This window comes from Rhinoraja longicauda, chromosome 8, assembly GCF_053455715.1.
Source record: "Rhinoraja longicauda isolate Sanriku21f chromosome 8, sRhiLon1.1, whole genome shotgun sequence".
NCBI lineage: Eukaryota > Metazoa > Chordata > Chondrichthyes > Rajiformes > Arhynchobatidae > Rhinoraja > Rhinoraja longicauda.
The window spans coordinates 22,836,374-22,848,786 of record NC_135960.1 but is presented as its reverse complement, the minus strand read 5'-3'; the positions used below and the strand labels follow the sequence as shown (position 1 = coordinate 22,848,786).

General features: G+C 43.3%; 1 protein-coding gene across 4 annotated transcripts in view; it reads left to right on the top strand.

Moving 5' to 3' along the window:
* The window catches only part of thsd7ba (thrombospondin, type I, domain containing 7Ba), a 681,502-nt gene that overhangs the window by 383,796 nt on the left and 285,293 nt on the right, over positions 1–12,413 (top strand). For 3 of the 4 annotated variants that reach the window (XM_078403389.1, XM_078403388.1, XM_078403390.1), the window contains exon 9: positions 5,050–5,241. The exons of the other annotated variant lie outside the window; for it this stretch is intronic. In XM_078403389.1, coding sequence (XP_078259515.1) covers positions 5,050–5,241 — 192 coding nt within the window. The remainder of the gene's footprint in view (positions 1–5,049; positions 5,242–12,413) is intronic. 4 annotated transcript variants of the gene reach the window in all.

Sequence of the window (12,413 nt, the reverse complement as noted above, 5' to 3'; positions counted from 1 at the left end):
AAATCCTGATTGTGGGAGGTGTGTCGGGAACCATGGACCTGGAAATCCCTGGGAGCAAGAAGATAGCAATGCAGATGCTAATCTGTTCTCCAGCAATGCATCAAGCAACGAAGGTGATTGGAAACTGATCATCAAAATCCTTCCACACTCAAATCTAATTAGAGCCAAACCTGAAGTGGAAACATCTGCCAGTATTGTCAGCTGGCTCGAAAATTGCCAATTTACATCACAATCACCATAGTCCATAATTGTAAAGTTAGTCATCACTACTATAAAACAACATTTAAATGTAAGAAAAAATATTGAACATTTAAAAAAATTGTTAAACGTGAATAAATTAAAGCACAAACAGCTCCCCCGACTAGCTGAGAGACTTTCCTCCTGTGATCTGATTCTCTTCATTGTCGTGTCAACCAAAATAGCTTTACGCATCCTCTCCCCTCCACACACACATGCAGACACACAGGCACATACACATGCACACATACGCACGCATAAGCGCCCACATATGCTCGCATAAGAACCCACGCACACACACCCATATAACTGTCACCCTCTCTGTCTGTCTCACACATGCACACACACACACACGTATACCTCCAACCCTCTCTGTCTGTCACACACACGCACACAAACATACACAAACAAAATACGAAAATTGAGCCCACCTAATAATCTGAATTTACGCAACAGTTTTGCATCTGAATTTTCCAAATTAGGCTTAGAGATACACCAAAGAAGCAGGCCCTTTGGCCCACTGAGTCTGAGCCGACCAGTGATCACCCCGTACACTAGCACTACCCCGCACACGAGGGACAATTTACGATTTGTTTACGGAAACAAATTAATCTACAAACCTGTACGTCTTTGGAGTGTGGGAGGAAACAGGAGCACCTGGGGAGAACCCACGTGGTCACAGGGAGAATGTACAAACACCGTACAGACAGTACCCATAGTCAGGATCAAATCTGGATCTATGGCACTGTAAGGCTGCAGCTCAACCGCTGCACCACTGTTTGATGATAACTTGCCTGATTCCTTTTTACCTGCAATCTCCCCTCGCCCCCCTTATGGGGTCTCTATCCCATTGTGATAAATTCCTCGCCTCTTTAGCCAGACCATCATTTCCTATTTCCTAATTATCTCTATCACTACCTTTTTTTCATAGCTCGTCACCCTTTTCGCGTGAACTTTTTGTCGTCTCCGGTGTGACCTTTTTCTCCCATCTCTAAGCATCTCTTTCTTTCTCTTTCTCCTTTACTCCTTCCTTTCCTCCTTTCTTCTTCTCTGCCTCTCCTCTCTCTCTTCCTCCTCCTGTCTCACACTTCCTTTCCCCTCTTTCTTTCAATCTCCCACCCTCCCTTTTTCTTCAAACCAGACCTTTTATTTGATAGCCAGCCAGTCTTTTACCAGCTGCTGGGTGGAAACAAAATATTAAATACTCAAACAAAATTTGGCCACTTCTTCATTTCCAGCGTTTCCACTCTTTCCAAGTCTTTGTCCATCTACATTGTATAATTTGTGTACAATTTATATATGTATGCATTCCCACCTGTCATTTCACACTAAGCCTTCAATAAGCAAACTTTCCTTGATCGCTGATCCAGCAATGTTTCTTTTAGTTTGCAGTATTTTTAATATTACTTCTTTGCATACTTCCTCTTTTCTGAATAGTGCCCTCTTTTATTTCAAAGATAGACACAAAAAGCTGGAGTAACTCAGCGGGCCAGGCAGCATCTCTGGAGAGAAGGAATGGGTGACGTTTTGGGTCGAGACCCTTCTTCAGACCCTTCTTTTATTTCTATGAATTGTGAATAGATGGTTATCTATTCTTTTTGACTCTGACAATTTACTCTTCTTCCTCTGTGTTTTTTACTTATTTTTAAATTGGGGCTGTGTGTCACTGATGTCAGGATGTGGCTTACTACCGTTGATTCCTGAGGGACTCGACTCATCCATATAACACGGTGGAAAAATAGTGAAAATCCCTTTGGGTCATTCACACACTCGCCAGCAACCATCCTAAAACAAATCCTTTGGATGTAATTTGGAAGTCAATAATTCTAGAAATGTCATGGGTTCGCTCTGCCTGTTGGCTGCTGGAAAAGGAGTTTCAGATGCAGCCAGTTATCTTTGAACACTGAGTTTCAATGACCTCCCTTGCATAGCACTACCTTCTCTTCCATGACCTCCAAATGAAAACTTACCAGTCCCTTCCCTCCAGCTCTATGTCCCTACCCTGAGTGGTTCTTGAAATATGAAAGCCCTTGATACAGGCTGGGTGATATTTCAGCTCAATACCCTTCTTCAGACTGATTTCCCCTGGTGTGGAAGCTGGAAGAGAAGTGCACAATCTTAATGTTGAAGCCTGAGTGGGAGTGATGTTGATAAAGTGCTCTTAAAAGAAACAAAGTGGAAATCTTGAAATTTTGAAGAAAGTTCTGGAGAACTTGCATTTTTCCAGACTAACAGCAGAAGCTTGTTGTTGGGCTCAGAGAATCAAGAGCTATAATGAAATAGTCAATAGTCAATAGTCGTTTATTTGTCACATACACATAAATGTGTAGTCAAATGAAACATTACCCGCAGTTGAACAATAAGACCAATAAGATTAATTAATAAAAATGCAATAACACATACAATCACAACTAACACCAAACAAAAAGAAACATCCATCACAGTGAGTCTCCTCCAGTCCCTCCTCACTGTGATGGAAGGCCAAAATGTCATTTTCTCTTCCCTGCCGTCTTCTCCCGCGGCCAGGCTGTTGGAGTTGCCACGTCGGGACGGTCGGGGCTCCCGATATTGAAGCCCCCGCTGGGAGGTGAAAGGTCCACGGCCTATTTCAGGCCGCGCCGGAGGGTGAAAGGTCCGCGGCGGGCCGACCCAAGCCCCGCGATTTGGGGCGGGCGAACACGCTGCCTCTGCCGCTGCCGGAGCTCCCGATGTCGGCCCCCACCCAGGGGGCTGCGGGCTTCCGACGTCCACGCGGCCCGCGCCGGAGCCTCCGGAGTCGATTCGCAGCCGCGCCCGCAGCATCCGCAGGCAGCCAGCGCCGCAGGTGGTGAGTCCGGGCCGTGGGCTCTGCGAACCAGAGCCCCAGGTGGTCCCAGGTGCATGGCTGGTGGTAGGCCGCAACGGGAACGGAGACACGACACAGAACAAAGGTCGCGTCTCTGTTCGGGAGAGAGAATTTTACAGTTCCCGTTCCCTCCCACCCCCCCCCCCCAAAACATAACATACAACACTACATCATATTAAAACTACAATTCAGACAAAAACAACAAAAAACACAAAAGACAGACGGACTGCAGGCAAGCCGCAGCTGCGACGGCAGCGCTGAACAGTTGCAACCAAGTCATCTGTGATCTGATTGAAACATTAGGGGATTGGACACATTAGAGGCAGGAAACATGTTCCCAATGTTGGGGGAGTCCAGAACAAGGGGCCACAGTTTAATTTCGTTGTACTCGTTGCAATGACAATAAATGAATATTATTATTATTATTATTATTAATAAGGGGTAGGCCATTTAGAACGGAGATGAGGAAGAACTTTTTCAGTCAGAGAGTGGTGAAGGTGTGGAATTCTCTGCCTCAGAAGGCAGTGGAGGCCAGTTCATTGGATGCTTTCAAGAGAGAGCTGGATAGAGCTCTTAAGGATAGCGGAGTGAGGGGGTATGGGGAAAAGGCAGGAACGGGGTACTGATTGAGAGTGATCAGCCATGATCGCATTGAATGGCGGTGCTGGCTCGAAGGGCTGAATGGCCTACTCCTGCACCTATTGCCTATTGTCTATTGTCTATTGTCTATTGATTCATCGATTGAACAGAATGGAAAAGAATAGTCCATTCAGTTTCCCATGTTAATTAATATTTGCTAAATGCTCGTTTGAACTTCTACAAGTGCATGATGAAGAGAAAGACATTGGTTGCAACACGGCCTGGTTTGGAAATTCAGATGCCCAGGAGTGATGGAGACTGTAGAAAGTGGTGGTCATTGCCTGCTTGAAGCATTGCCTCAAAAAAGCAGCTAATATCCAGGAAGGATATTCTTGCTATTGAGGGCGTGCAGCGTAGGTTCACTAGGTTAATTCCCGGAATGGCGGGACTGTCGTATGTTGAAAAACTTGAGAGACTAGTCTTGTATACACTGGAATTTAGAAGGATGAGAGGGGATCTTATTGAAAATTATAAGATTATTAAGGGATTGGACACATTAGAGGCAGGAAACATGTTCCCAATGTTGGGGGACTCCAGAACCAGGGGCCGCAGTTTAAGAATAAGGGGTAGGCCATTTAGAATGGAGATGAGGAAAAACTTTTTCAGTCAGAGAGTTGTGAATCTGTGGAATTCTCTGCCTCAGAAGGCAGTGGAGGCCAATTCTCTGGATGCTTTCAAGAGAGAGCTAGATAGACTCTTAAAGATAGCGGGGTCAGGGGGTATGGGGAGAAGGCAGGAACAGGGTACTGATTGTGAATGATCAGCCATGATCACATTGAATGGCGGTGATGGCTCGAAGGGCCGAATGGCCTACTCCTGCATCTATTGTCTATTGTCTAATATCATCAAAGCCCAGTAAAACCCTAGCCTGCTCCCTTCTCGCTAGAAAGAAGATACAGGAGCCTGAAAACTGTTCCCACAAGTTTCAAGGACAGCTTCTTCCCTTCTATCAACATGCTCTTGAACCATCCTGCCCAATCTGAACCACAACCCAACTTCAAGCAGTTTAATCCTACCAAATCACTGCAGACTTAACATTATTATAGACGCTCAACACACTTCAATTTTTTGCATTATCATCGTCTAGTTTCCTTGAAATTACTGATGATTTATTGAATATTCATTGTTGTTGCTGTGCCAAATATGCTTCTCTAATGTAAACCTGTAATAAATAAGAATCTCATTGTTCTGATATATATATACACTGCATATGTCAATTGCACACTCTTGATCTCATTCTCTTGAGCTTGATTTAAATTCAAAATTTGCACTGACTTTGAAGATCAAGCGACTATTTTATTTGAAGGGTTTTTCTTTTTGTTTTGTAGCTGAGATGGTACCTGAAGACCTTTGCAAGGAGTCCTCTCTCCATATTGGCTGGGCATGTGAGGTGCCTTGTCGTGCTGACTGTGTTCTCAGTGAATGGTCTGAATGGTCAGTCTGCTCTCGCTCCTGTTCGAGCAAAAATGCAGAAGGAAAGCAGAGCAGAAACAGGTCCATTGTTGCATTAGCTCACAGAGGTAAGTGTGTCTGATGCGTATTTGCCTCGATAGCATTAGCAGCATTGTATGTGATCCTATTATAATTTTGTCATTAAAGATACATTGCCACTCTACTGTTTATCGAGTGTCAGTAATTGTGGTAATAACTTAAAATCAACCGTGCATGGCTACAGCCAAGAACATGGCAACAGTTTTAATTATGTTAATTTATAAGAATTTAAATCTTTACTTTTAAGAAATATTGATATGAAGATAACACTACAATACCTACAAAAACCAGTGCTTAACAGTGAAGGAATTTTTCAGTTTCATATTCTGTTATATGCTGTGAAATAATTTCTTATTCACTTTCAGGAATTTCTGTTTTGTTAGAAACGCCCAAATGATGAATACTATTAGTTTAATTTAGTTTATTGTCATGTGTATTGAGGTACAGTGAAAAGCTTTTGTTGCATGCTAACCAGTCATTGGAAAGACAATGCATGATTACAATCGAGCCGTCCACACTGTTCAGATAAATAATAAAAGGAATAATGTTTAGTGCAAGATACATTTTACAGTATATGTTGTGATAGCATGTGTCAGTAACATTCTCATATCCACAATGTTACTAACATCAAAAATTCTGGTCCATAGTGTGTGTAACTTTAAGCTTCACCATTTAAAGAAATGCACATCCAAATTAAGAAAACTAAGATTTTTCTATGATCCACCTCATGGAAAGGGGTCTCTCAAAGTACTTTAAAAAGCAGGGAAGTGAATGCTAATCATAGCAAGTATACAAGTTGCGGTAATGCTGTGATACAGTGCCCTCCATAATGTTTGGGACAAAGACCCATCATTTATTTATTTGCCTCTGTACTCCACAATTTGAGATTTGTAATAGAAAAAAATCACATGTGGTTAAAGTGCATATTGTCAGATTTTAATAAAGGCCATTTTTATACATTTTGGTTTCATCATGTAGAAATTACTGCAGTGTTTATACATAGTCCCCACATTTCAGGACACCATAATGTTTGGGACGCAGCAATGTCATGTAAATGAAAGTAGTCATGTTTAGTATTTTGTGCACATCCTTTGCATGCAATGACTGCTTGAAGTCTGTGATTCATGGACACCACCAGTTGTTGGGTGTCTTCTCTGGTGATGCTCTCCCAGGTATTGCAGCCATCTTTAGCTTTTGCTTGTTTTGGGGGCTAGTCCCCTTCAGTTTTCTCTTCAGCATATAAAAGGCATGTTCAATTGGGTTCAGATCGGGTGATTTACTTGGCCTCTCAAGAATTGACCAATTTTTTGCTTTGTAAAACTCCTTTGTTGCTTTAGCAGTATGTTTGGGATCATTGTCTTGCTGAACAATGAACTGCCGGCCAATGAGTTTTGGGGCATTTGTTTGAACGATCAGGTAGGATGTGTCTATACACTTCAGAATTCATTATGCTACTACCATCAGTAGTTGTATCATCAATGAAGATAAGTGAGCCAGTTCCTTCAGCAGCCAGGCCACAACAGCCCCACCACCATGTTTCACAGATGAGGTGGAATGCTTAGGATCTTGGGCAGTTCTTTCTTTCCTCCATACTTTGGTCTTGCCATCACTCTGATATAAGTTAATCTTCGTCTCATCTGTCCACAAGACCTTTTTCCAGAACTGTGGTTGTTGCTTTAAGTACTTCTTGGCAAACTGTAACCTGGCCATCCTATTTTTGCGGCTAGCCAGTGGTTTGCAACTTGCAGGGTAGTCTCTGTATTTTTGTTCATGAAGTCTTTTGCAGACAGTGGTCATTGACAAATCCACACCTGACACCTGATCTGTTGGACAGGTGTTTGGGGATTTTTCTTTATTATAGAGCGGATTCTTCTATCATCAGCTGTGGAGGTCTTCCTTGGCCTGCCAGTCCCTTTGCGATTAGTAAGATCACCAGTGCTCTCTTTCTTCTTAATGATGTGCCAAACAGTTGATTTTGGTAAACCTAAGGTTTGGCTGATGTCTCTAACTGTTTTATTCTTGTTTCTCAGTCTCACAATGGCTTCTTTGACTTTCATTGGCACAACTTTGGTCCTCATGTTGATAAACAGCAATAAAAGTTTCCAAATCCAAACACTCGTGAAGCCATGTGTCCCAAACATTATGGTGCCCTGAAATAGGGGGGGACTATGTATAAACAGAGCAGTAATTTCTACATGGTGAAACCAAAGTGTATAAAAATGGCCTTTATTAAAATCTGACAATATGCACTTTAACCACATGTGTTTTTTTCTATTACAAATCTCAAATTGTTCTCTCTCCCCCTCTCTCCACCCTCGCCCCCTCCCCCTCCCCTCCCTCCCTCCTCCCCCTCCCTTCTTCCCTATCCCCTCCCCTTCCCCTCCCCCCTCCCCCTCCCTCCTCCCACGCTCTTCCCCTCCCTCTTCTCCTCCCCCCTGCCCTCCCCCTCTCTCCCCCCTCCCTCCACCCCCTCCCTCCCTCCCTCCCTCCCTCCCTTCCCCCTCCCTCCCTAGGAGATAGATTTAAACTTTAAAATGTGAATAACTTTAAATATATAAAACCAATTTCAATGAAACTACTTCCATTAGCACCAAAGGGACAACGGTGAGTAAGGTGTGCCTAAGATTATCGCACTATCGTGTACCGTTTTGGCTGTAGTTCAGGAACAAACGAACAAACAAACAAGAGTTTTAGTATATAGATTCTGAATTCAAAGAAGGATTTCTAGAAATGTGTATTAAATGGCTTCAGCTACTATTCTCCTTCACTTCTGTTTTGTTCAGAATTTCTAATTCATCAGCAGCTTGTGTCATTCATTGATGCTTGCAACCATAAAAATGAACTCTTGGGTTGGAACAAATTGCAACCAAGGTCTCAGCTGAAATTCTAACAAACAACATCTGAAACTACAATTCCGTCACAGCTCATAACCCTCCATAACCTGACTGTTGGTTGATTTAGTGGTTATGCTATTTTTGAACTTGCTAGTAATTACAATCCTGCAACATCTGGAATGGCTCAGGGGTTTGTCATTCTTTGCAATTATGCGCAGCATCAAGTTTTGAATACAGTGTCGATTTAGGTTTTGCAGTTGGCCCAGGGATTATAAGATTAACAAAACCTAGAGCATAATTATGCTAAAGGACAAGAAAAGGGCAATATCACAGAAAATGATAAATTCATTTTTTTTTTTTTTCATTCATTTTATTTTATTTCGAACATGTTAAAAGACATCAATTAAAAAACAAAATAAACAAAAAAACAGAAGAAATACAAGGAATTTCATCCATTACTTAACATGTGCGAAAAGGAGTTGGAAGAAGTGTGAACTTATTTAATCCTACCCCCATTCCCTAATCAATATTTATCAAGTATCAGATATTAATACAAAAATACTCATACACCCTTATATGTTCATATAGATATACTTATTTAAATAATGATGTGTTATTATATGTAGACCCCTGGTGACTGTTAATCCCCCTCCTCACTGTACCTAGAAAAAATCATGTGTTTATATTTGTTTTTAAACTGGATGATGTTGAATGTGTTGCATAATGAACTCAACTCCTATGTTTAGGTTTTTCCATTTGGGTTTCCCATAATTTCCACCACATCCCACAACATCGCACCACATTTTCTCTTTGGATTACTGAAAGCATTCCCTAGAAAAAGAATGTAAGTGCATTTAACACAAAGCTATTGTTTTTCTCATCATTATGGTTCTCTCTAACCAGGATTTCGCTCTAATCTCTCAATGGCAACATGAAAGAACTGTGGCTTGTGTCATATACAAGGGAAGGCATGAAATAACTCTAAGGTGGAGAGACCATCAGGTACCAAAACTCTGTCAAGATGCTGCCTCTCCCAGCATTGACCAGCACTCACTCAGATCCCGCCCAACACTGACAGTCCTCACTGGCAGCCTATCCACAGGGGATTTCTTGCTGGAACCTGATGTGAACCCATGCCTTGTATAGGAGAAGGCAGGCATTCACATCAAATTCAAAGTCATGGAGTCATACAGCACAAAAACAAGTCCTTCAGCCCAAATCCTCCATACCAACCAAGATGCCACACCTAAGCTAATCTATTGTACCCCCATTTGTCTATATCCCTCTAAACCTTTCATGTCCATGCACCTGTCCTTTTAAATGTTGTTATTACATGTACCTTAACTACCTCCACTGGCAGCTTGTTCAATATACCCACTGTGTGAATAAGTTGCCCCTCAGGTTCCTATTACATCTTAACTCTATATCTTCTGGTTCTTGATTCCCCTTTCTTGGGTAAAAGGACCTGTGCATTCACCCTATGAATTCTCCTCATGATTTTATACACCTCTATAAGATCACCCCTCAGCTTCCTGAACTCAAGGAATAAAATCCTCAAATCCTGAAGGACCCTGCATGGGGAACTACTGAGAGGGAGAACATAGGAGGTTCCAGTGGGGGTGGGGGGTGGGGGGGTGGGGGGGGGGGGGGTGGGGGGGGGGGGGTGGGGGGGGTGGGGAGGGTGGGGGGGGGGGCTGCCGAGAGGGAGAACAAAGGAGGACCTGCCACAGAACAGAACTAAGGGGACTACAAAAGGAATACTTTGTAACTTTGTCGGCGTCCTTCATGTGGCGACTCTTTGCATAACTTGTTGTTGTTGTTCGTCCTTCGGGTTCGAAGATGACCATGACTTCACTTTCAGTTGGAGGATTGGTGACTGTGGGTCCGGAAGTGCCTGCTGAGGCCAATCCGGGCCTGGAAGGCACGCCCACATGTAGGACACAAGTGGATGGGTGCTGCAGTGGAAGTGGAGGTAACCCGGGCCTTGCGCGCGGTGCGTTTCCTCTGGGCCTCTGCAGTGCGTCTGTTCTCTGCTGCACGGGCTCCTGTGGTGAGCTTGCTGGACCAGGTTGGACGGTCCAGAGCAAGAGACGTCCAAGTGCTGAGGTTGATGTCCAAGTCTTTGAGGGACACTTTGAGGCAGTCTTTAAACCGTTTCTTCTGACCTCCTACTGAGCGCTTGCTCTGACACAGTTCTCCATACAGAAGCTGTTTTGGCAGTCGACTCTCGGGCATTCTGATGACATGGCCTGCCAACTGGCTTGGGCTTTCCGTAGGAGGGTGTGGACGCTGGGGATTCCGGCCCGTTCCAAGACCTCTGTGTCGGGAATTTTGTCCTGCCACCTGATGTGAAGGAGTCTGCGTAGGCAGCTCAAGTGAAAGTGGTTGAGCTGTTTGGCATGTCTGCTGTAGACAGTCCAGGTCTCACTGGCATAGAGAAGAGTGGTGAGTACCACTGCACGGTAGACCTTCAGCTTGGAGGTAAGGCTGAGTCCTCTCCACTCCCAAACATTCTCACAGAGTCGCCCAAAGGCAGCGCTGGCCTTGGCAATCCTGTTGTTGACCTCAGCGTCAATGTTCACCACTCGCGAGAGTGTACTGCCCAGATAGGTAAAGCTGTCGACTGCCTGTAGATTCTGCCCCTTCACCGTGATGCGTGGTTCCTGGTAGGGCTTTCCAGGCGCAGGCTGGTACATAACTTCAGACTTTTTGGTGCTAATGGCCTGTGAGAAGCAGTCCATTTCATGCTGCATCTTCTGCTCTGTGCTGGCATTGAGGGCGCAGTCATCAGCAAACAAGAAATCTCTGATGATGGTCTCCTTCACCTTTGTAACAGCTTGCAGGCGCCTGAGGTTGAACAGCCTGCTTCAGTCCTGTACCTGATGTGTATTCCATCCTGGCAATCACGGAAGGCATCAGTCAGCATGGCAGAGTGTAGAGTGTAGAGTGCTGAAGAGTGTAGGGGCAAGAACACAACCTTGCTTCACGCCGTTTGTCACTGGAAAGGCTTCCGACTCATCTCCATCATCTAGCACTTTCACCATCATGCCGTCATGGAACTTGCACACATGTGATAATAAACTATCATTCATTCAGAAGCCTATAACTAGTCAGCAACCTGTTCATTAGTCCTTAACGACATACCAGTCTAAACAAAAACTGAGTACTTATTACCAACTCTATTGCCTAACTATTTGGACAGGGGAATGTGCAGGAATTGGGAGGTAATGTTTTTTTATATGGCTTCCAAGCAGTTCATTGACAGTAAACAAAGTCAAATTACGCAGCAATCTTTTAAGGAGCAGAGGAAGCAACAAAAGCAACTTCTCCTGGTAAAAGAAGGATAATTTCCACAAAAAGAAGAAGTGAGAGGAGGATGGGTAACATACATTATGTGCATAAAATAAATCTCATTTGAAAATTTAACACCGCGCGCTTGATCAATAGGTGAATAATTTAATCATCTCTATTCTGGCTGTCTAAAGGTTTTTCATCAATTGCAGTCAATTAGAAATCGCATTCCACTCCATGTATTTTCAACAAGAAAAAGTAAAAGCATTCACAGAACATAGAACAGTACAGCACAGGAAAGGCCTTTGGCCCACAATGTCTGTACCGAACATGAAGCCAACATAAACTAATCTCTTCTGCCCGCATGTGACCCATTTCCCTCCATTCCTTGCATATCTATGTGCCTATCTAACAGCCTCTTAAATGCCACTATTTCAGTCTCTCTCTGCGTAAAACAAATCCCGACCTGCATACTTCTTTAAACATTTTCCCTCTCATCTTAAAGTTATGCCTCTTGTCTTTGACATTTCCACCTTGGGGGAAAAAGGTTCCGACTGTCTACTCTTTCTTTGCTGAACAGCATCTTTTATGTACGCCAACATTTAGTGAACTAAAGCCATCGGGATTTTAAATTCTGGAGGGCTGGCATTTGACAGGTGTTATTTTGTGCTTTCTACTGAAAAGAGAATACAACAGATTTGGTGCTGGCACCATCTGCAGTACGTTATCCATCATCTTAAAAATGCTGTGTTTTCTCTTGAAGACTAAACACTAACGTTCGCACACCCACTTGGTCCAACATTATTTGTCAGAGAACAATTGTTCAGACTGCACAAATGGATTTCTTACAGTGTGGCATCCTAATCCAAAACATCTTTTCAGTGTCAGTGTATTGTTACCGTGCCATTTCAGCGGACTCCTCAGCACAATATATTGTTTTCAAAAAAGCAGGTCCTGCAGTAACAGTATCGCTTTTAAAGATTTTTTTTGTGCCTAGTTATTCATCAAAATGAAGGACAACAATAGTCCAGCTGAAACATTTTCTTCCTTATAACAAGAAAGAAGTAAAGAGTCTG